This window comes from Nannobrachium achirus, assembly GCF_963921795.1.
Source record: "Nannobrachium achirus genome assembly, chromosome: 24".
In the NCBI taxonomy this organism is placed as follows: Eukaryota; Metazoa; Chordata; class Actinopteri; order Myctophiformes; family Myctophidae; genus Nannobrachium; species Nannobrachium achirus.
Window position 1 is genome coordinate 26,252,288 of NC_137831.1, and position 25,459 is coordinate 26,277,746.

General features: G+C 44.0%; 1 protein-coding gene across 1 annotated transcript in view; it reads left to right on the forward strand.

The window, feature by feature from the left end:
• The window catches only part of LOC308280178 (von Willebrand factor D and EGF domain-containing protein), a gene marked incomplete at both ends in the record, with an annotated part of 83,611 nt that extends 62,482 nt beyond the window's left edge, over nucleotides 1-21,129 (forward strand). Inside the window, 12 exons of the mRNA XM_080720441.1 lie at nucleotides 8,650-9,065; nucleotides 9,952-10,561; nucleotides 11,326-11,421; nucleotides 12,075-12,170; nucleotides 13,930-14,025; nucleotides 14,474-14,569; nucleotides 16,000-16,095; nucleotides 16,714-16,809; nucleotides 18,892-18,987; nucleotides 19,497-19,592; nucleotides 20,461-20,558; nucleotides 21,109-21,129. Of these exons, the coding sequence (XP_080576567.1) occupies nucleotides 8,650-9,065; nucleotides 9,952-10,561; nucleotides 11,326-11,421; nucleotides 12,075-12,170; nucleotides 13,930-14,025; nucleotides 14,474-14,569; nucleotides 16,000-16,095; nucleotides 16,714-16,809; nucleotides 18,892-18,987; nucleotides 19,497-19,592; nucleotides 20,461-20,558; nucleotides 21,109-21,129 (1,913 nt within the window). The remainder of the gene's footprint in view (nucleotides 1-8,649; nucleotides 9,066-9,951; nucleotides 10,562-11,325; nucleotides 11,422-12,074; nucleotides 12,171-13,929; nucleotides 14,026-14,473; nucleotides 14,570-15,999; nucleotides 16,096-16,713; nucleotides 16,810-18,891; nucleotides 18,988-19,496; nucleotides 19,593-20,460; nucleotides 20,559-21,108) is intronic.
• Between the last annotated feature and the right edge of the window lie 4,330 nt (nucleotides 21,130-25,459).

The window sequence follows — 25,459 nt, forward strand, 5'->3', positions numbered from 1 at the left end:
ACTGCCCCAGACTTTCCAAAATGTAGCAATTTTAAAGGGATAGTACAAACAATGAGTGTTTGTACTATCACTCACCCCATGGCGACTTGGATTGTTTTTGTTGCATTCCTAAGGCTGCATTCATGGCTATTTGGGGATCCCATCTTGTCATGGAAAGCTTTACGGAACACAGATGATAACACGGCTTGTCATGGGGAGGAATCAAGTTCGTCAATAGAGCCGACAGTGCAAGTTCTCAATCTTTTTTTATTTTCATTTCAAAGACTCCCATAACTCTGAGAGGAACCAAATGGACCCAGTCCATTTGTGTTCCATTTGTCAACTCTCAGAGTTACTGGCCTGTAAGGGTCCATTTGGAACGCCCTCAAGGAACCATAAGGGTACCCGTCCCATCCCGGACGGTCGGACCCCATACTTTGTGAACCACAGGCAATAAACGGTTGTCTTTCCAATTGCCTTCACTCTACGCTTGACCGCGTGACAGTGATGTGTCTTCATTGTGAGGACAGTGTAAAACAATACTGGCTTTCTTTCTTGTACTCTGATCATTGGAGAGCAACGTGCACAGAACCGCGCTGGCATGGGATCAAATCCTCTACTGCTTCATCTCCTGTCTCTCATACAGTCTCTATCTCAGCTACCCTCCTGTCTCTGTCTGTCTCTATGTGTCGCACTCTCTCTCTCTCTCTTTCTATCTCGAAGATTTAGGTGGTTTGACCAACAGTTTCGAGTATCCAATGAGTTAGGAGGTTTATTCAGAACCATGTTTTAATACTTTTCATTGGTTCCGTATTTGTAAAGCGTACACACAGACATAGAGGGTGTTCAATAGCACTGATTATTAAAACATATATATGTAATACAAAAAAAAAACACATACAACGCCATTAAAAAATGGAGATGGTTTCTGCCTGACAGTGACATTTTGGAGTACTTGGCATAATAATAAAGATTGAGAACCACTGGTGTGGAGGAACGGGCTGACTCTGAGCCTCACAAATCCACTCTTCCTCGTGTGTGTGTGTGTGTGTGTGTGTGTGTGTGTGTGTGTGCGCGTGTGCGTGCGTGTGTGTGTGTGTGTGTGCGCGTGTGTGTGTGCGTGTGCGCGCAAGGGGGAAGTGGAGTGAAGCTTGAGGGAGTTCCAATCCGGATGGCTGAGTGACGCGCCTCAGATCTGGTTTCAGTCCAGCTGCGTGTTGTCACCGCCAGCGTGTTTATACACTGCTGTTCAGCTGTGGTTCTCTTCTCAACAGCTCGGTTCCCCCCTCTGCTCTCTCATCCTGTATGTACAGACAATTTACAATTTAAGCATTTAGCAGACACCCTTAATCCAGAGCGATTTACCATAAGCAAGGTACATCAGCAACACCAATCGAATGCAAAGAAATAGTAAGCTAATCTAAGAAAAACATAGGTAGACCAAGAACCTATTCAGTAAAAAACATAAAAAGGAACGCTACCTAAATTACGTATGGTCATTGAGGGTGGGCCAGTGCTACGGTAAGTGCTATGGGCTAAGGTGGAGTCTGAAGAGGTGAGTCTGAAGAGGTGAGTCTTCAGACAACGGCGGAAATACTAGGAGGCGGTGACCGCGTACCGTCTGGAACCCCCTTTACTCTGAGGGAGACCCCATCCACCATCCTGAGAAAAGTCATTGTGACAGCTTGCATCTGCGATCTTGTTCTTTCGGTCATGACCTAAATATGACCAAACTTGATCATGTCATTCATTTTTAATTAAAATGTTTTTTTCTTTTCATTCTTCAGAATGGAATGATGTAATTAGTTGTTTTGGCATTAGCGCTCTCTCTCTCAAATGTTACATCGGCAACTCGATTGATTTTATTTCAGAAAAGACACATAATTAACAATATACAGTATAATTAATGTTGAGTGGCTTTTATTATCGCCTGTCACACAATGACACTGAGTGGGTGCAATTCACAGCTGGGCGGTTACAGAACTGTCTAGACATCTTAAAAGGATGAATTTGTTTCACGTCGAGGCTTTTGTTTTTGACTGATTAGTTTTGTTTTGTGTTTGTTGGGTGTGATGGTGATGTGATTACTGTGAGTAAATCCCTGTGGGTGGCCTGACAAACTGTGTAAATCACTTTGAATTCTGTAGAGAGAAGAGACTGCAACTGCATGCAACAATACAAACATCTGCAAGTTTTATGGTTTAAGTTTTATAGTCTAGTTTCAATTGACTAAATATACGATTTTAGTCAAATACATCTACAGTTGATTTAGTCAAGTAAAATGTATTTTGGCGGGCCTTGATGGTGTCGTAATGGCTATTTTGACACTTGGTTGCATGCTGAAAATAGCCGATCTAAAAGCTCACAACGTGTCGCAGCGTTGAACTTGTAGATCTGCTATTTTCAGAGCGCAACAACCAAACATAAACATTTTGACTTGTCCTTTAGTTCTACTGAATCTCTTCTCCACATAGTCCCTCCTTATACTGTAGTTAGGCAGATTAAACCTTTCCATAGATTTCATAGATAGTGAATCTGCCAGTGTTGTATAAATTATAGTTTTTTTTACCCATTTCAGTCATCACCACTGAAACCCTCAATACTTGACAGTTGGCTCTCTACTTGATCTGCTCTTTTTCCCGCTCTACACAAAACCTCTTTGTCATGTTGCGAGGCGTTGTAGATCGGCTATTTTTGGCTAATATATTCCCCTCAGAATAGGGATTCTAGGCCAGGACGGCTAGCGTGGTAATGTGGCAGTCCGGGCACCTAGGCTCAATGTAGCCTGACAGTGTGTCGCGGGTTCGACTCCCGATCCCAACGGCCTAAAAAGACCCCAAATAAATCTTAAAGTGGTTGAAGTGGTTAAAAAGAAATCCATTTCACACAAGGATTTGGTGGCCCCCCTTTAGTAACTCTGAGGACCACCTAGGGGTCCTGGACCCATTGTTGAATACCAGACTTTTGCTTTTAACAGTATTTCTACATTGTGGTTTTGATACTTTTACTTAAGTAAAAACATTGAGTACAGTATTTTCCGGACTATAAGGCGCACTTAACTCATTGAATGCCATTTCAAGATGGCCCCCAAGTACCAGACTGCCACTATCCTAGATTTCTAGTGCACGGATCAATCTTTAGTGCACGGATCGTGCACGCCCTTGCACCATATATGCATCATATGTGTAGTACTTTTTAACAGCTTTCAAACAAAAAAATCCGCTTGGAAATCCGTTCAGGCATTCATGAGTTACAAGCCTTCAAAGTCAGGCAAAACAACACTGCCACCTTCCTAAATTTCTAGTGCACGGATACATTTTTAGTGCACGGATCGTGCACGCCCATGCCTAGATCATGCACCATATGTGTAGTACTTTTTAACAGCTTTCAAACAAAAAAATCCGCTTGGAAATCCGTTCAGGCATTCATGAGATACAAGCCTTCAAAGTCAGACAAAACAGCCATTTTTGACATTTTGAAAGATGTGTTTGTTATGGGGCTAAACATGCAATTTCGCAATTGCGATCATGCCTAATACATTTGAGGCATTTTTAGAAATTTTTTTATAAAAAAAATTTTTGAAAAAAAAAAAAAAAATCTTTTTTTTTTTTTTTTCAAAATGGCTTCCAACTCGGGAAACTCGGGCTGTGGCAGCCTGGGACTACTGTAATAACTCGTGAAACTCGTGCCTTGGCAGTCAATGAGTTAAAAGCCTTTAATTTTCTCAAAAAACTACAGTGCGCCTTATAGTCCAGTGCGCCTTATATATGGATCATTCATTGACATTGACATTCCCTTTAGCACAGCTCCATCTGTTGGATGCATAACGCAACGGTAGTGTATATTATGTGCGCCTTATAGTCCGGTGCGCCTTATATATGAAAACAGTTCGAAAATAGACCATTCATTGACAGTGCGCCTTACAGTCTGGTGCGCCTTATAGTCCGGAAAATACTGTACTCCTTCCATCGCTGCAGAACAGTAACACACTTATCTGCGTTAGCTCTTAGGAGCGGCGCGCCTCCAGGCTGCTGCTGCTGCCTCACTCTCTCCTCTATTGTACGGTCTGTTTACACACGCGGCCGTGTTGCCAAATATGACAACAGCATCCCACAATGTGCACATGACACCACAGTGGCTGAACTCACAGCGATGAGAGGGCCCGCCGGAGGGAGACGGATGAGCTGACCATATGCTGCCATGATAACAACCCCTCTCTGCATGTCCAGGAGATACAATAAATCTTCCCCTGTCAGTCGGAAACCTTGTATGTCCTAAACCAGGGGTCTTCAACGTTTTCAGGCCAAGGACCCCTTAGTTGAGAGAGAGATGAAGCAGGGACCCCCACAACCTGTTCATAGATTCCACATAGTTTCATTGTTTGACAGCACAATCATCAGTGTATTTTGGATTCATGTCAATTTGTGTTTTCAGATATTTAACCACTTGAACTGTCAATACTTTCACTCTGTACTTAGTCTGCTCTTTTCCCCCTCTATACCAAACCTCTTTGCCGAAAATAGCCGATCTACAAGTTTCTATCACTCAAAGATTTGGTGGACCCCCTGTAGTAACTCTGAGGACCCCCTAGGGGTCCCGGACCCCCTGTTGAAGACCCCTGTCCTAAACGGTTACTTTGTCAGGAATTGGTTAAAAAACGAACCTGTGTTCAATGGATTCAGTGCAGCTGCTCTTTAGTCACAAGCTCTTGTTAATACGTTTCATTGGTTCAATATGTATAAAAACCCCAGACACACTTAACAACTTTCACTCTAAACATCTTCAGCAATAGCAAAAATAGCCACTCTAAAAGCTAACAATGTCTTACGATGAGTGTGCTTGTGGAATGCCGTTTATTTATTTAAATTTTTTGCTATTTTGATACCCAAGACCTGGCGTCACTCATTCATCCCCTGGGTCGCAGGAGTATTTTCTCTATGGAGAATAACATTGGGTCATCTTTGAATCGTCTCTCATAAGAACTGTGGTCCAAAAATAAACACTTTGTCCCGGCGCTATTGTCAGGGAGATGACTCTGTATTGTTTATGATAGTCTGTCACTCATATTTTTACAGTCTGTTTCTGTAATTATTTCGGCGGCGGTAAAATTAGCGATCGTCAGTTAAGGGCTCATTAGTTTATTTTTGGAACACAGTTCTTATATCCCCCGATATTAACTCAGTTAGCGCCGAGCGACTTTACGAGCGACTAGTTCACTATGGCGTTTGGTGCCGAGCGACTCGGAGCGACTTTTATATAAAAGCATTGTTTAAGCTTTTAATATGTGTTTATAGACGGAGCGAAATGGTTAGCTTACCTCAGCTAATGTCCACACGTAAACCGTGAAAAAAAAGGATACGATTATGACGTCACCTTTAAACCAGGGCTTCCTGTTGACAACAGGCCTCTGCTAGCGTTAGCCTCAATGCAACCATCCGACCCTCACGTAGCTTCACTAGGTCGGATTTTGATTCTGAAACTTTCTGTGTGGCATCTATATACGTCCCGATGCCCATACCAATGGTGGTTTGAGACGATCAAGCACGAATTGAACAGTATTGAGCTGAAATGGTGACCGGCGGCCCGTCCATGTTAAGTCAATGAGGACCAAGTCAGCGTCTCATCCTGTTATGTGGATTTAAACAGGCTTAACATGGGACCATGTCAGTGTATGGTGTATGGTGGTCTCTAGTGGTCATCTGGTGGTATGGTATGGTGAACGTGCATTCGTTAAGGTGGTCTGGTTAAGGTGGTCTGGGGGGATACAAAATAGCTATTTCCTGGCGTTATAAGCGCACATTCATATTCATATTTTGGAAATCTGGCCCTGTATGAGTTAACTCATTTGCTGCTATTTTAAACATAGGCTGAACTGTTTTCCTGCCAAATTGTCCTTACCTTTTAACGTGGGCACGCGCACGCATCGTGCACGATCTGTGCGCGACTCATGTAGTAGACGTGTAGACTCGGTGACAGCTTTCGAATAAAAAAACCCTATTGAAATAGACATATCCGTTGCCACGCTGTATCCCTGCTTATCCGCCAGTGTTTACTTAAAAAAACATTGCTATGGTAACACGTGGACACGTTCGCGCACATAGCAGACGATATGTGCGCAGATCATATGCCAGGCGGGTAAAAGAATCAAACAGCTACAAAATAAAAAATACCATTATATGGCCGTGCAGTCAGCTCACTTGTTTACAATGAAAAGCTATGCGAACGGAGCTGCGATTGGACCTCAGCCCGGGTATGGAAACCTAGATCCGGTCCAAACGGGAAATACGACCGGATACAGTTAGGAGGCGGGCCTAAAGAGCCAGAATCGGCTATAATCAGCGACCATACCTTTAATCGTTTCATAATGATTAAAGCTAATTAAATCTTCGGGCTCCTCGGGCATCGCAGAGTGGTACGGTGGGAAATCTCCGGTTTCGACGGGGATCGCAGGAAATGAGTTAAACAAGACTATGGGAATTCAGAATGGGGGGGACTTCGTGAGCCAGGTAGGATGCATAAATTACGTCAGACTTCGGCGCTCTATGGCGAAGTATAGGGCATTAGAAAAATGGAGATACATGGTTTCCATTCAACAGCGAGGAAATCATCATTGCCTTCAGAAAGAGCCAAGGAAATCACATTCCACATTTCCATCAATGGGCCAACTGTTGGAATCGTTGATAGTTTTGGATTTCTTGGTATACACATTAGAGACACTCCTCACATGGTCTGTCAATGCCAAATGCAGAGAAAAAAATAAACGGAGGAGAGTGAACTTGACCGAGGGCAGTTTCTCGAGGTTTCGGAGTGAGTTCCAAAGCTCTTGTACTATCGAGTGTTCTGACAAGGCTGTGTCACGGTGTGGTTTGGCAACCCGACCGCTCGAGACCGCAGACTGCTACAAGGCAAAGACAGTAACAAGTAATTTTTTGGCACAGAATTACCACGTTACCTCATAACATTTGCATCACTCACTGCTAAAGGAAAGCCCAAAACATTAACCACATGTGCCCTAGCATCCCTATTCTGGGCATAACGTAATACAATAAGTGAATTGTCGGTGAAAACGTTTCGCTTTGCTGAAAATAGGCAATCTACGGCTATTTTTGGCAAAGCGATTTGGTGTAGGGAACAAACGTACTGACCAGGGCACCCTGGCCAATAAGTTGTATAGGGTTTAAGTGGTCAACGTACGTCAGCAGCCACCCCACTCATGTTCTGCTCTAGCTCCATCCGGTTAAAACATTATGGTAACTGAATGGTAAGTTTGTGTGTCCTCTTTGTGTGCAGAGCACAAGTATTTCATTATGTATTATATTATATAATACACATGACAGTACAGTTGAACTAGAGTGTTTAACCTGATGTGATATGCGACCTCTTGCCAGTTTCAATATATTTACTGTCCCTTTGTGTTTGGAGAGCAATGCTAATTCTATAATTCCCTGTGTGATAATGTTCTTGTTAGTTCCAAAGCAGAAGCCATAGAGCATTTATCAGTAATACTCCTGGGTGGCTGAGGTAACTGTCCCTTGCTTATGGTCAATATATTTAATTTTACAACTTTGTTATGCTGTTAAACAGCTGTGATCTGTTCTCTGGTCCTTAAAGGGGTATTTCACTTTCACTTTAAAGCATTTCTGGGGTCGTCATTTTAATCTGGCTTTATGTGCACCCCAGACAGTTAAGAATCAATTCAAGACTATCCAATGTAATACAAGGATCTTTAGACGAGTTCATGGGCTCCCCTCAGAATATACTTTGTGAGGTGAGTGACCAGTGATAAACTGTACTGGTGTCTATCTGGATTCAATTTGTACCGCAGGTGGTAAACAGTGAACTTGTAGAAAACAAGTGCTTCTTTTTCAATCTAGCTAGTTTTTAAATCATACTGTAACATAAATACAATATGTGTATGCTGTTCCTGATATGATTTATCGTGTTATAAACTTAAACAAAAACTAAGCAGGAGAAGATTTAATATTTACAGTAGATATGTTATGTTTCATGAAAATATTAAAGACAGGATGCTGTGATTTTTTTTAAGACCCTAAAACATGATCATCAGGTATTATGATTATACTTGGAGGATAACCTCGCGTCACCAGGCTTTCTGGGGGTGTTTCTGGTGTTCGTTTACAACGGGCCGTTGATCCGTTCTAGGCGGAAACCACAAGCAGAATAAGCGGCCTCGCTTTGTTTTGTTCCCCCCCCCATCCCTATTAAAATGCTCGAGTAGTGTAGTCTGCCATTCGCTTCAAGTTGGACTAAAAAATGCATATACCAAACGAATTTTCCAAAAGCAAAACTATGCCGCATCAAGGGGTTTATTAGGTAGGCCCTAAAAGTATGTCCTTCAATGCAAGGGAATATTTTGGGTTAAAACTGATTCCAGTTTGATAGTTCTGGCCAAAGTGTAGTCCATCTAGGACTACAACATGATGTAAAGTGGTTTCCGCTCCAGACCGGATCAAACCCCGAAAAGTGAAGGGACCCTGGGCTACTTGGAGGAAGATTTCTTTTCAAAAAAGTGTACAGAAAATGTTATGTAGCCGCACCCACCTGTTCATTACGTTTTCAGGTGGGTTGTGACACAGCTGAAGTTAAGTTATAATGTCCTTCTTCCTTCCTCCACTGGCGATTCATCTTTTCACCCTCTCTTCCCTTCAGCGTCCAAAACCTTGCCTCAGCAGCAACAGACGCTGGGCAAGAAGGTGGGCCGGTCCCCGCATGGCCACGCCAACAGCAAAGTGTCCCAGCTGCACCTGCCAGCGCTGCCTGCCAGGCACGGGATCAAACACCTGTCCTCCTCCGTCACCAGAGCCAACCGGGGCGAAGCGTCGCCGCCACTGCCGTCCACCGCTGCCGGGCAGGGAGGGGGGACGGGGAGGAGGGAAGCCGTGACCGCCACCGCTTCGAGAAGCGCCCCTAATAAAGGTTCCGCTGGGGTTCTCCGCGTCGCCACCACGGACGACCACGTCACACGCCAGAGCCCCGGCCCCAGGGCTTCCGCTGCCGCCACCTCCTCCAGAACCAGTGTGACCTCTCCCCGGGAGCCGGTGGAATCGTACTCCGTCGTCTCCAAGGTGAGTGAGGCTCCCAGTGCAACGGTGTGTTAATTTCGTCTGCAAAAGATGTCTCACGTTGGGGCGCCCGGTGGCCTATTGGTCTAAGCGCATACCATATAGGCATTGACGCCTGGCGGCGGTGCCGGTTCGATTCCCGATCCGGACGACCTTTGCCGCATGTCTCTCCCCATCTCTCCCCCTGTTTCCTGTCAGTCTACTGTACTATCCAATAAAGGCATAAAAGCCCCCCCAAAAAAAAAAATCTTTAAAAGATGTCTCACGTCGCACACACCCGTTGTTTCCACACTACGCGCAGGACAAAGATTTGGCACAGCTGAAAAAGGTGTAGATCGCCTGGTGTTTACTCAAGGAGTGATTATCTGTGTATTCACATTAGGAGCGCAGTGGGACCCTGCTAATCCAAGTGAGAACACAGTCGTTGTTTCGCTCCCTGTCTGAAAAGCCCTTGTCAGCTTCAACCAGTTGGTGACAAGGTGGTAATTGTGTTTAAAAAGTGATAATATTTCCGTGAAGAAAGAAAAAAGGACAGATTCAACATTTAAACCATGTAGCTTATGCCCTTGTCCTAACTGACTTCTCTAAAAAAATATCACACCTAGTGTGAAGTGAGTGGTGCTATTTTGCTATTCATCAGTTTCATAAAGGGTCTTCGCCAATGTGACCCTGGGCGTGCAAAAAACTTTGTGCCAAGATGTAGGCCAGATGTAGGCCACGATTCAGAGCCCAGAAATGCTTTGGGTGTACAACAAACTTTGAGCACTTTGTGCCAAGATGTAGGCCAGATGTAGGCCACACTTCAGAGCCCGGAAAAAGCCAGGAGCTTGGCTCCTTCCAGGAGAATGCTATAAAAAAAACTAATTTATGCCGAATGTTTCCCATGCAGCAGTCGACTGGGGCAGTACCGTCCAGCAGGGCATATGAAACGCCCCACCCAGCTCCAGAGATCTCTCCTGGGCCCCACGGTGTCCCCAACCAACCCAGACAACCCCACCCAGCTCCAGAGGTATATCCCGGACCCCACCGCGTCACCACCCAACCCAGACAGCAGCCTCACCACCTGGCTACCACCACCCACACCAAACCCTGGACCCCTCCCAAACATGCTGTCCCGCTGACCGCCGCCCTGACTGCGCTCTCCTACTCCGTCTCCGAGTCAGACTTCTCCGCGGACGGCGATGTCACGGACCCCTCGTACGACGATCGTCCGGAGGAGGGTCCGAGGGACCCAGGGCTTGTGCGGGTCCTGCCCGGCCTGGCCCTCGCCACCGTGCCGGGCAGAGGAACCCAGCACAGCACCTACCTTCTCCATGGGGCCACCACTGTGGTTCTGCCCGGGAGAGGAGCATCGACGATGGGGCTCATCAGCGCTCCTTCCTCTTGTGCCGAGCGGCCGTGCTTCCCCGGGGTGCTGTGTGAGGAACTCGGCGGAGGAGAGGGGTACCGCTGTGGCCGGTGTCCGGCCGGCTACGTCGGAGACGGACGCACGTGCAGAGGTAAGGCACTCTCTGTCTCTCTCTCGTGAAGCGGTGTTATTTAAAAGGACGCTGTCGTGATTCTCAACTTCCCACATCGTAGATAGACGCTGATTCGCATCATCAGACGAAAAAAAGAAAACCCTCATCCGATTCACCCTTTGTCAGCCTTCTGCTTGGTCCCTGACTGACCAAGCAGCAGGCTCTTTCTGCCTTGTTCCACCTTTTTTATGTTGAATTTGCTAAACATAATTTTTGGAGCAATAAAAATAAAAATTAAAAACATGCCCAGTCACTATACTACACCTGAGAGGCTCCTTTTTACTGAAACCAAGTTAAAATAAGAATTGAATACACAGAATAACAATATAAGAAACAAGTGAATTTCAATATTAGTGGATGGAGAGAAAGGACTTTTGTCCCACCATGACACAGCAACCAATGGGTGTGAAACGGGGCAGGATAACGGGCGGGACTTGACAAAGGGTGAATTATAGCGGGACGTCTCTGTCGAGCGGTCGTTTTTTGCTGTTCTTTGTTCTGTTGAAGATTATTTATGTCAATTATTTCAATGAACAATGAACACACAAACACTATTACAGTGTCCCTGTAAGGTTTAAGGTTGTAATGCAGTTTAACCACTTAAACAAGGCTGTGCAAATTTGTGGAACATCATTATAGAGCAAAAGATTTGGAAAATAGCCAGTCTACAAGCTCATTGCATTGCAACACATGCAATATGTAGTGGTTACATGCTTTAACAGCTTCGTCTTCTATGTCCACAGGTGTGTGCAGGGTGGCGTGTGGCAGGAACATGGAGTGTGCCGCCCCCAACACGTGTCGCTGTAAAGCAGGCTACACGGGAGTGGACTGTCAGACAGGTAAACATGTTAAGCGCACGCATGCACGCACGCACGCACGCACACACACTCGCAACGCAATCATGCACGCACGCACGCACACAGTTTACAGTTTAGGCATTTAGCAGACGCTTTTAATCCAAAGCGACTTACAATAAGCAGATAATACATCACTATAATAAACAAGATAACATGTCAGAACATCATCAACAATATAGCAAATGCATATGAATATCAATATAAAAAATATATATATATAATCAGTAAAGAAAATGATTCTAAAAAAACCTAAAAACAAATGCTAACTAGCTTCATGTATGGTCATTGAGTGTTTCAGTAGTGCTATCACATCACATCCAGTGTTGTTTCCTGCAAATTGTCCCAGCTGTTATGCTGTCATCTGTTATGTCTTCACATCTGTCTCCATCCATCCTTCTGTCTGTCTCTGTCTCTTTATCTCCGTCTGTCTTTCTGTCTGTCTGTCCCTTTTAGTTTGCCCTCCGTCTCTCTTTTCCCCTTTTCTGACCTCTCAATCTCTCTCTCAAAAGAAAACTTCCGTTACTCTACCAAGTATCACAAATCCCATGAGGAATTATACACTTACAAACCAAAAATGTGAAATCCAATGTCTCTCTCTCTCTCTCTCTCTCTCTCTCCCTCCCTCCCTCCCTCAGCCATATGTGAGCCTCAGTGTGAGAATGGAGGAGCGTGTGTGGCCCCGGGCGTGTGTCACTGTCCTGCCGGTTACCATGGTGAAACCTGCCAGGAAGGTAAACAACCAGTTTTTATAGTATAGTTTGTTGATTATTTTGATGTGGTTGGTCTTTTGTGTGTGTGTGTGTGTGTGTGTGTGTGTGTGTGTGTGTGTGTGTGTGTGTGTGTGTGTGTGTGTGTGTGTGTGTGTGTGTGTGTGTGTGTGTGTGTGTGTGTGTGTGTGTGTGTGTGTGTGGAGGGGGGGGGGGTATTAAAAAGGTCTTAATACTTTGAATCGAAACTTCACTGTCATCTGGGGACCCCTCCAAAATCATGTTGGGGACCCCCCTTGGTGTCCCGACCCACAGGTTGAGAACAGCTGATTTATACCACCATGGATTTAACCACGTGAACCCTACTGTAGCATCGCTATTCTGGTGGGGGCAAACACGATCTACAAGCTCACGACACATTGCAACCCGACATCATGTTGTGAGCTTGTAGATTTGGGACAACGGTAGTGGATCAAATATAGAGCCCTTGGGGACCCCAGTCAAAGAAAAGGTTGAAAAAAAGTGGTTAAATAGTCCCATTGGTTTATTTATCATGCTTTGTTGTTGTTACTGCTCTTGTGTAGATGTGTAATTTCATAAGGGCTTAATCCGTGTGCAGAAACATATGCAGATCAAAGGGCTTAGGCTTACGCTCAGCGGCGGTGATTATTATGCTAACAAATGACTCGTTCATCTGTCGTGATTCGTGCTGATCTCATTTATCATGCTGTACAACCCCATGTGAGGCCTGGGATGAATGATGTGCACATGATTAGAATGTGACCAAATAGCCAGCTGCAGTAGCATCTGGTTTGTGTGTTATTGGTGCCCCCTGCTGGGCGACTCAGACATAACCACTGGATGAACTGCCAGAGATTAGTCAGCAGTTTTTGGACGGAGGAGAGGGGAGAGGAGTGGGTAATGTGGGCACTTAAAATGAACTCTGAACCCTGTTAGTTCTCCCCAAAGAACTACTTATTTACTATCAACTGACTACAAAGCCCATGAAGACTTGAAATTATTTCGTTTTTTGTTGCATTCTTGAGCCGATGATTTGATGACCGAGCTCATTGGTCAATCATAGGAGATTATTTGACTCCACCGGCCATCAAATGATTGTCTCAGGAATATGACAAAAACAAAGAACTCTTCATGAATTCAAATATTTTCATGTCAAGAACCCTCAAGTTGATATGTAAGTGGCTGCTGACCGCCATTTGAAAAGACTTCAGGGACCCCCATGAAAGAAGATTTGGCAAATGTTTTTTAACATAACTCAAACTACAAGCTCACATGACACAATTGACAATTTTTTCAAATAATAAAATAGGGGACGGGGACCCCCTGGAACCCCCTCAAGGTACCCTGGGGGTCCCCGCAATCCTCTTTGTGTTCTCCTCCTCTCTTTTAGTCCACTCTGAACACAGTGCCAATATTATTGTTGTAAAAGAGGTTGCTATTAGCATTAATGGTAGTTATAGTAGTAGTGGTACGTCAGATGTAAGCTTTATACTGTCCAAAACTGTTACTTTTCAGGATTCAAAAATAGAAAAGTAGCTGATCAAGCTCAAGTGTAAATCTGCTGCTTTTGTGTGACGCTGTATGATCGAGTAGGCCGTTAATTTACGGGGGGGAACACAATTAAAGTTAAAATATTGAGAATATTGCTGTATGATCGAGTAGGCCGTTAATTTACGGGGGGGAACACAATTAAAGTTAAAATATTGAGAATATTGAGTACTGTGCAGATGAATGGGTGCTAGTGAAGTGAATGTGTGTCCAGCTCTGTGCAGGCTGCCCTGTGAACATGGAGGGACGTGTGTAGGACTGCAGAGCTGCTCCTGTCCCTATGGCTTTGTAGGACCCCGATGTCAGACCAGTAAGTCCTCACAAATACTAGGGATGTGTAGAAAGTGAACCAAAATGATAGTGTTACTGTATGTGTTTATATACTTATGTGTGTGTTGTGTGTAGTGATATATTGTGTATATAGTGATATATATATTGTGTATATAGTGATATATTATGTGTTTATAGGGCATAGCAATGGGCATGGTTTACACAAATATTTATATCAATTATTTTAAGTCTAGAATCAAGCCATCCTTTGTTTCGTGTATTTATTAAAGGGTATTCAAAAAGGTTTTATGGTCATCATGATTCACCAGGATCCTGGATGGCTTGATTATAGGCTTAAAATAATTAATATTTTGTTAAAGTCTATGGTAAAATCTATGGATGATTTATTTTTGTGGCACCAGTAAACCACACCCACTGCTATGCCCATATGTGTGTGGTGATACATTGTGTGTTTATTGTGTGTGCAGTGGTGTGTAATCGTCACTGTCACAACGGAGGGCAGTGTGTGTCCCCGGATGAGTGCAGCTGTCAGCCTGGCTGGACCGGACCCTCATGTCAGACAGGTGTGTTACAAACTGTTAACCTCTCAAGTTCCAAGTGTATTATTTGCAGTAAAAGTTCATTAAAATGCATTGGAATTTCTTGTTCACAAGCCACACACAAAAATAAAACAACACATACCAGTAAGACTCCCTAATCGGGAGATAAGCGACCGTAGGTGGCTTATCTCCACAAATAGGGCTAAAATTTGTTTTTCCAAAATCTTCCTGATCCATGTTGATGACATGAGTGTAGACATGCTGTGTATGCTGTGTAGTGATATTCGTGATTTTAGGGCAAAAACTGTAGGAGCAGTGTCCAAAAATGTGTTTTAAAAATCGGCCTGAAGGTGGCGCTAGAATAGGGCCATGTGAGAAATGAGGGGTGGGGTCTCCGCGTTGCCTTGGCGGAGGAATAGGTACCGGCCCCGGCTCTCCCGGACGCTCCTAGCCCGAGTTACGGCATTTTATGTGCGCTGCAGTGGCAGGGGGTCCTCCACTGGGGGCGCCACCACTTTTGCATCCGTTCTGGAGCACCAGGAGTGGGTGGTCCCCGGGAATTCCCCGTGAGCAGCCCCGTTGGGGTGGTCATTTGGTCATTTTTGCACATTTGGTCATTTTTTACATCTGGGGGTCCCCCAGGGACCTGGGGGTCCCTGGGGCTCCGGGGGTCCTTGGAGGTTGTAGTTTGGCAGGCAAGGAGTGTGTGTGTAAAATCTGGCATGGATCGGGTCAACGGGTGCGGAGATATAAGCAGGGAAAAAGTGTGACGTGTGACGTGTGAGCACATTTGTTCATTTTTTACATCTGGGGGTCCCCCAGGGACCTGGGGGTCCCTGGGGCTCCGGGGGTCCTTGGAGGTTGTAGTTTGGCAGTCAAGGAGTGTGTGTGCCAAATTTGGCATGGATGGGGGCAACGGTTGTGGAGATATGAGCAGGGCTAAAGTGTGACGGACTGACTGACTGACTCACTGACAGACAGCCGGTGGAGGTTTTGGTAGTAAATGCGACCTACGGTCGCAATGACAGACATACTGTATGTCATGCAAGCTCCCAACGGTAGCTTGCATGTAACGGTTGCCAGGGTGGCTGGGGTCCCTGATTATTTTCAGGGCCCTGTCAGTATTTCCCAGACCCTCTGTATGCAGTAAACAGACCTGAGTTGCACTCTAATTTTTCCATCTACACCAAACCTTTTTTGCAGAAAATAGCCGATCTACAAGCTCACAGCCTGTAGATCCGCTATTTTTTTGCATTTTTTTCACTGCGCTAGTGTGTTAACAAATCTTACTCGTGCTGAGATATCCGTGCTGACATTATAATATAAAAATGCTGGTATTTTCTTGCAAAGAAAGTCCCCTGGCAAAGTGTCAGGTGGCTCTACAATGTATCTTTGCAAGCATGTGTACAGTATGTGTGTAATAGGGTTTAATGTTCATTCTTTTGTGTCCACAGCATTGTGTTCTCCTGTGTGTCTGAATGGAGGAGTGTGTTCTCGACCAGACACCTGTGACTGCCCACACGGCTTCTATGGCTCACAGTGCCAGAATGGTACGCATCTACTCACTCACTCGCTCATTGTAATCATTTAAATAACAATTACAAAACCGTACCAGTTCAACCACTTACCATAAACCTCTTAGTCGACTGTTAAACTGGGTCTGTTAGTATTTATTATTTTATTTCTTTGCCAGTTAATCTATATTAATCTGCAATTATTAATTAACCAATGTGCTATATCCTGTGAAGAATTCAATGTACTGCTGTCTCAAAACATAAGAACATTGTGGAAAAGTTCATTATTTTCTGTAATTCCGTAAAAAAAAAACTTTCATTCTAGATACAGTACATTGTGCATGCAGTGAAATATTCAATATCTCAAAATATTACAATATTACACAAGACCACTTAAAATAGAGTGGTCTCTCCATTCCGACATGTCACCGCTCCGAAATTGACTTCTTATTGTCGGAGTGGCGACACTCCCATAGGGGTTAGGTTTAGGGTTAGGGTTAGAGATAGGGTTAGTGTCGGAATGGAGACATGTCGGAAAGGAGACATGTCGGAGTGGAGAGATGCACCCGTATTCGTGGTGTCCATCATCTTCTCTCTGTCTCTCCTCTCCTCACCCACTCTCTCCATCCATGTTTCCATGCTGTCCCGCTGCAGCTGTGTGCAGTCCTCCCTGTAAGAACGGAGGAGCGTGCATGAGGAATAACGTGTGTTCCTGTCTGGACGGATACACCGGACCACGCTGTCAGAAGAGTGAGTATGGAAACTGGACAGAGAGGCTTGAATTTAGGAAGATATACGCCATCCAGGCTTCTCCCACTGGGTGCAAAATGGTACATGTAATGGTCTCCTAAGTGGGCGACGTCTGACGTCAGATCTCACAACGGCTAGCTCTCGGGTGGCGGAGTCCCTGCCCACCACCACAGAGGTTGTGGGTTCCAATCCACCGTGGTGCATCCGGCTGTGTCGAGCGTCTATGCGAATACAGCTGGCCCGTGTTCGGGGGAGGAAAACCGGGCGGGGAGGGTGATAATGGCCATTGCACGTACTCCTACGGGCTGGGGGCGGAGACTGTCAGCAGGGAGTGTTGGGCGGGATGAGTAGGATGGAGGGTCTACTGTACGTCCTCCCGGTGGGGGCTCCTCACTGACAGGTGAGTCAGTAGGATACAACAGCAGTGACAACACAGAGAATGTTAGAGAGGCAGGGGCTGAAATTTCTAAAAGGGCGTTTAGTGAAAATAGCAGACCTCCAAGCTCACAACGCGTCGCACTGCGACGCATTGTGAACTTGGAGGTCGGCTATTTTCGGTACTTGATACCACACTAAACTAAGCATACTCAAGTGAATACCGGATATGTGGCGTACAGCATGGATTACTACACAGTGAGGGCAATTCTTTCAACATAAGATGCTGCATTCAAGTTCAGGAGAGTTTGGACAAGGCAATTCTCTTGAATGCTGCCTTTAGGTATGGAAAGAGGGCATTTGCGTTTCTTTCACCATAGTGAAAATTGCATTCATGGTCTGGAGAGGGCACTTTTAACAGACAGGTAAAAGGGCAGGGGCTCAACGTTCCTGCACACTCCTCATCTCCTACAGTAGATGACTTTGTCTACTTCTCTTCCTCCTTCTCTTCCACCTTCCTCTACAGTATGTCATCCTTCCATCCTTATCTTCCTCCATTTTTTTCCTCTCTGGCATACTTTATTCCTTCTCTTCCTTCATGTCTCCGGCCATATTGACCTCATCACGGCCGCTCCGCCTCGTACATGTGTAACTTCTTCAGCGTATGTTGCACATGTGTACTGTACAATCCAGTGTGCACATAATGTAGCTTCTTCAACGTACACTTTGCATTATGTACATAGGTAGATACAATGTGTAGCACATATGTAGCTTCTTCGACGCTTCCTGGAACACAGATGAGATGTCTGTGGTGTGCAGTTAACCCACACTAGAGCTTAAATCGGGAAAAAATATGTGAGCCCGGCCCAGCCCAGCCCGGCTGAAAGTCAGCCTGAGCTCAGCCCAAAGCCCGATACATAATTGACAATTGGAGACCGACACAGCCCGCAGCCCGACATGCTAAACCAACTTAATTGATGCAGGCGGCAGCAGCCTTTTCTACCATTTTCCAACTGTCTTTATATAAAAGACATTGTAGCAGCACCGTCCTAATTACTGTATGGAACAAATAAACATCGGAGCCTCGCTGGAAAACACAGCTGACGGCTGCCGCTAAATCAGGAAGCAGGTGTACAGGCTGTTATAGCTACAACATTCACACTACATCTATAATAGGCCTATATTAGCATATACAAAAGTGTCTGAATGGTTTCAATGATCTCCTCCGCTCCGCTCTGCTCAGGCAGTGCATGCATGCACACGCCAAAGCAGACACACACAGATGGGAGCACAGCACACTCACACGCTCAACTGTCTGAAAGTTGCGCTGCAGCGCACATACAGTCACACACAATCAACTGTGTTAAGTTGCGCAGTTATGAGCGTGCAGCTTACACAGTCACAGACATCATGATACCGCGCTGCGCTTGCCTTCTGGATTATAAAAGCCCGACCCAGCCCAAAGCCCGACATATACGTGACAAATTGAGCCCAGCCCAGCCCGCGCCTACCCGTCGGGCTCGGGCTGAACTTTTAAGCTCTAACCCACACTACTACTGTCTACATTTGGGTACATTTGGTTCCATATGTAAATTATCAGAGTTAGTTAACACTAATAAGGATTCGATCGATTGGGATCCCAGAGATAAAGAAGATAATAGAAAATACTTATATGTCTACATTCTTTCTCTCTCTCTCTCCCTCCAGGTGTATGTGAGCCCATGTGTATGAATGGGGGGAGGTGTGTAGGTCCAGGTGTGTGTGATTGTCCGTCTGGCTGGCGAGGCAGAAGATGTGATAAACGTAAGTACTATATCTCACTCGCACGCACGCACGCACGCACGCACGCACGCACGCACGCACGCACGCACGCACGCACGCACACACACACACACACACACACACACACACACACACTATTATTGTGATGACATAGACATCACATACGTGTGATGAAATAGACATTTTAGAAATGCTGACATTACCCTTTTCTGTGTCATTTTTAACACTAAAGTTCTGTGCATTTTTGTCCAATTAGTTTGCATTAATTTAAACAGCTGTTTGTGATGAGTACATCCACACTGAGCATGAATAATATTTTAAAACAAGATACATTTTTCAGCTCAAATAAAATCATCTACCTGTACAAATGCCGGATCACCAAACTTCAAGTTTTAACCTGAAATAATTGTGACACATCGTTTATTAATATCATAACTTCTGCTGTGTAATGGCCTTATTTCTAACACCTGAGTTTTACATTAGAAGTGTCCTCGTTGTGATGTAATTTGATGTCATGTTATTTCCTAAAGCCACGTGTCTCCAGAAGTGTCTAAATGGAGGGGAATGTGTGGGTCCAAACACCTGTCACTGTGCCCCCGGGTGGCAGGGCATGCTCTGTCAGATACGTAAGTACCTGTACATGTACTGCCCACAAATCCTTTTGAGATTTTCAAGTGGGCCCTGTTTGTATGGGTTATGGGTGTTGTGTAGTGACGTGTGCCCTGTTCCCTCTTGTTCCCTCAGCACATTGTGATGTGTTTCTTTCCCTCAGCACATTGTGATGTGTTTCTTTCCCTCAGCACATTGTGATGTGTTTCTCATTCTTTCTCTCAGCACAAGCTGTATGGGATATGGGTGTTCTGTAGTGATGTGTTCCCCATTCTTTCTTGTTCCCTCAGTGGCGTCACATGTGGGGGGAAAGTTACTAGGGCCCAAGGTAGAGGGGGCCTTAACTATTTTATACTTTAGCTATTAAAAAATACCAGATATACAAGCTCACAGTGCGGCACCGAGTGCCGCACTGCGAGCTTGTAGATCTGCTATTTTTTTAAAGTCGTGAAAATTTGTGCAAATCTTTGAATATATGTATTTTTAAAGCGAACATTTATAACTCAAATGTTGCTTCTGCGTGGTCCCTGGAACTTAATATTTTGAGATGGGGTCCGTGGCCAAATACATATCATTTTGGTATTGGTACCACTGATATTTCAACCAAAAAAAATCATGATTTTTCTACAAGCTCGCAGCACGCTGTGAGCTTGTATATCTATTTTTCAATAGTCAAAGCAAAATAATGCGTAATAATGTGTTCCCCCCCCCTCCCCCTATGAAGAACATTCATGGGGGGCCCGCAGTGAATCCTTGTACCCAGGGCCCAGAATTTGATGCGACACCCCTGTGTGTTCCACATTATTTCTTGTTCCATCATAAAAATCTATATGGGATATGGGTGTTGTGAAGTTATGTGTTTCCCTTTCTTTCTTGTTCCCACAGCACATTGTGAGCAGAGGTGTCTGTATGGCAGTAGGTGTGTCAGACCCAACGTGTGCGCCTGTAGGAACGGATACACAGGATCCCTCTGCTCCACAAAGGTAAGACCAAGCGTGACCGTGACACGGCCATAAAATAATCATATTTGATTCTACATATCGTGTGAGTCCTGTCACGGCTAGTTTATGGGACGAGGGTTATCAGTGACAACCTGTCAACTGTTTGTGTCTGCTATGGATTGGTTTAAACCAGGGCTTCTTAAACTTTCAAATTCCCCTTATCTCTGAGTCTGACAGTGTACAAATGGAACCAAATGAACCCTAATGGGTTCATTTGGTTCCATTTGTACACTGTCAGAGTTATAGCCTTGTATGGGTCAATTTAGACCCACCCTAAATGAACCCACACAGTCCCTGAAATCCACTTCGAGAACCACTGATTTAAACTTTTCCACCTTTTATTTGTATAGCATTTAGGCATCCCAAATTAATGATACGGCATAACATGTGTTATTCATTCATTCATTGAATTATGTATTGAATTTATGTTTTGTCATTTTATAAATGTGTGTGTGTGGGGGGGGGGGGGGGGGGACTTTTACATTAATAATCCAAACCTGAATGCATTCATATGTGTTTTCTCTTCCTTCAGCTCCCTATAAGGCGAGGATGAGCGCTCGGCGAAGAGAAGAGTCAGACGCGGTTCGCCGTCTGTCCCGAGATGCAGAGCTGTGTGCAGGAGCCAGCGACCAACAACAAGAGACACTTTCTACTGTAGCACCATGCCCATTGCCCATGCCTGTTACTACAGGAAACTGGTGGAGAAGAAAATGTACCAGAAATGGTTTCATTACAGAGATTTATATACTGTATATTTGAAGAGATCATTTTCTCAAACATTTATACTATAAGGGTTTCATTTGTACGCTCTCGGGAGTTACAGGCCGTAAGGGTCCATTTGGTTTCATTTGTACACTTCCAGAGTTACAGACCCATAAGGATCTATTTGTCTCCGTTGGTACACTCTGATTTAAAAGGAGGGGGGAGGGTTGGGGGTTGCTCACTTCACCAAACCAAAAGTATATTCTGTAAGGAGTTGTCTTTTTGCGATGCTAACCTCGGGTCAGCATCTCGCTTAGTCGCTTGGGCTATAAACTGTACATTTTTGTCCATGTAACATATCAGATATCACTGATATTTTGGATTCATGAGGACCAAACCATCATTCTTAGGTGCAGTAAGTGATAATGTTTCACACATTTGAAAATGGAATACTAAACACTTTTAAGTGACAGTGTTTATTTTTTGTTATTTTTATCACTATTTTCTCCCCCGGGTTTGAACATAATCTATGAAACCAGGCCTTATGAGTATTTATTTATTTGGTTGTTTGATATTGTCTCATATTGTCATGTTGTATATATCTTAATCACCATCCATTTGTTATTAAAACATTCATATTTTGTAAGAAAATAAAGAAATTGAAAACAAATTGCAGATTGTGTTTTTGTGTTTTAATGTATTAACATGTCCAGTGCATAAGTGCATAACCATTTAGCCTTACAGTTCCACTGTGTCTGAACCTTTGTACAATGTTGCGTTTGTTTGAATTCTTAACCTTGAGAGCATCAAACATAAATGTCTAAATCAGGGGTCTTCAACGTTTTCAGGCCAGGGACCCCCAAACTGATGAGGAGATGGAGCAGGGACCCCTTACCTCGTAGGGTGGGGGTGGGGTTACACCATATATTGTACTGTATATGCAGGGCTGCCAACATTAGACTGTCAGAATCCAGGAGATGTATTTCTGTGCTGGTGAATTTTGCGAGTTTGATACTTTTATCAGGTTACTAGCATTGGAAAATTATGGGTAAAATGTTGAGCTTGTAGATCGGATTACAGATTGAAGAAAGAACACATTAACATTCCTTCACATAGAGCACATATGTCAAACTCAAGCCCCGGGGGCCAAATCAGGCCTGAGAATGAATTATCTTCGGCCCGCGGGATGATATCTAATTACTATTAGAACTGGCCTACTGGCATATTGCACATGCAATGCCTGGAATTCGAACCAAGGTCTCCCGCATGAAAGTCCAACATCTTACGCATCAGACCAAAGGGATATCCCTATGGACTGTGGGAAATATTAGACTTGATGTCATCAGGCTGAGGCAGTGAGTGTACACGCACCACCATAATACTACAAGTCCCACAATGCATTGCTAGTGCATTGGCGTGTATCAAGGGCCTGTGACCGCAAGCATGCGTTTAAATAAACATTGAACCAGTCCAGCCCTAGACTTGTACCATTTTTTAAATGTTGGCCCACTGTGTATTTGAGTTTGACATCCCTGACGTAGAGGCTACACTCCTATTAGTGCTGTAACTTTACAAACTGATGGCAATCATACAAAAGAACCCTTGAAGAGTAAAAGACCATTGCAAATTCCCTGCATACTCGCCTGTTTAGATGGAAACAGACAGATCGCAGGTTCAATGGAGGACCATGGGGAGGGATGTCCCTCCCCCTGTTTCCTGAGAAGTAAAGACACTAATCTGGCAGTGTGTGACATCATGTCCTATGGACTAGGCCTATTGTCGCTCTTCACGGAAAGTATACAAATATTTAAGGTGTTTTATTGTTTCTTTATTTAAGTTATAGAGGGCAATTATGATATATTACGGCATATTTGGCTTATTTTCTTATCCCAGTCCTAAATTTCATTGCCAGAGTATTTTTGTTGTGGTAGAACTTGGACCTTTTCATGGCTAAAATACAAGAGAACAAGTCAAAAGCACCAGGTGATATCCATCAAGGACCTGAAGGTGCCATGGCTCAATGGTGTGGAGCGCTTGGTCGGATGCCTCTGCTACAGATGGATAGCAGGTTCAATTCCCATGCTGTCAAGGTACACAGAGGACCATTAGTGAAATTCAATTGGCTTTTTTTCAGGTGACTGTCAATTCTTGGAATCCAGAAAAAAGCCAGTTGAATTTCACCATTTAGTAGTTCTTCCTGCAAAACTTTAGCTGGACAGAGTTCAGGAAACAGGGGGAGGGACACCCCTCCCAATGGTCCTCCATGTACCTTGGGCATGCATGGGACTTGAACCTGTCTGAAACCGAGGACTGGGACAACTGATCGAGCGCACCACACCATTGAGCCAAGGCACCTTTGGGCCCTCAAAAGGTATCTCCTGTAGCTTTTGAAATGTTCTACTGTACTATTTTCGCCTTGAAAAGGTCAAAGCACTCCAGGAATGAACTGTAGGTGGACTGGGATTTGATCAGGTGACCTCTGAGCTGAGAGTCTGAGCTTTAAACCACTTTAATATCTCTCACAGCATACCTTCTCTGGTGATTTTGACTACTTCTTTTGTATTTTAACCTTGAAAAGGTCTATGATCTGCATGAGAACCAGGATTTGAACATGAGACCTCTGAACTGAGAGTCCAATCACCAGGCCGCTAAAACATATGCCACTATATATATATTTTCGGGTGCTTTTGAGTAATTGTTTTGTATTTTAATCTTGAATATGTCAAAGTATTACAGAAATGTGGGAGAACTGAGATTTCAAAATTGGACCTCCGCACCGGGAGTCTGATCTTTACACCACTACACCATCTCTCACACAGGTTTATTAACTTTCCTTAAACGTACAGGGCTCTGATCCAATTGTCATTTCTCCTGAATTTCTCCATGATTTGATATCAAACTCCTAAAATTCACCAGAAAACAGGAAATTACATTTACTATGTTGAAATTCTTCTGGGGGAGGACCCTCCGACCCCTGCTTATGGGGTGTGGGAAGTGCATGCAATCATATAGACTATAGAGATATTCACCTAAGTAGTGCATGGTTATTATTACACATGGGTACATTGCTTCAGTTATCAAATCAATTTCTGTAAGCCTACTTTTTGCGTTTTAATGGCTGAAATTGCACCCATCATCAGGGACGGATTAACCCCCTTTAAGGCCCCTGGCCGATAATTTTTTAGGGAACCATGGTGGAGTAGTGGTTGAGATATAAGTCTCACAAGTTGGTGATTCTGAGTTCAAATCCACTGAGCATATTTTTCCAAGTTCAAACTGGAACTACCACAAGCAGAACTAAGTGTAGATTTTTTTCTTTTATTTATTTTCTTCCAAAAAAGTGGTTAAGATACAGGGCTTGCAATCAGTATGTTCTTGGTTTGAAACTAGCAAGAACATTTTCCCAAGTTTTACCTGGCTCTCATAACACAATCCTTTATTAAGATATTCACCTAGACCCTGTAAAGTATTGACTTCAATGGTATAGTGGTTCAGATATCAACCTTTGATATAGAAGGTTCTGAGTTCAAAATCTCTTAAGATCTTTTACATTTATCTGCATTATATCCGGCGTGGCGGTGGCGCGAATGACGAACAGGGCGACGCGAGGCTATATTCTATTAATTGACACTATACTGTATATAGGAACCATGAGGTAGTGGTACTAAAATTGGCATGAATGGGATTGACTCCACATGGTTCTCGTTGTGGTATCATGCAAATCTTTTCAGTATTGACTAAATTTTGCCACAACTGGCATTGTGATATTGAATCTGAAATAGCTTGGAATTAGAGACAGACAGAACATGAGATTTAAATATTTCAGACAGAACATGTAATTTAAATGTCTGAGTGGTTGATTAGGCTAAAACCTGTATAAAACCGTATTATGGACCAATATTTATATAACATATAAGTTATACCTGGCTCTCATAACACAATCTTTTATAAAGATATTCACATAGACTCATTAAAGTATTGACTTCAATGGTATAGTGGTCCAGATACAGACCTTTAAAATAGAAGGTGCTGAGTTCAAGACCAGTGAAGAATGTTATCCAACTTTCACCTGGATCTTTTACATTTATCTAATCTTACACCAAAGAACACACAAGAGAACAATATAAGTACAAACTACAGTTGGTGCAGTGGTAAAGACAGAATTTGCAAAACTTTAAAGT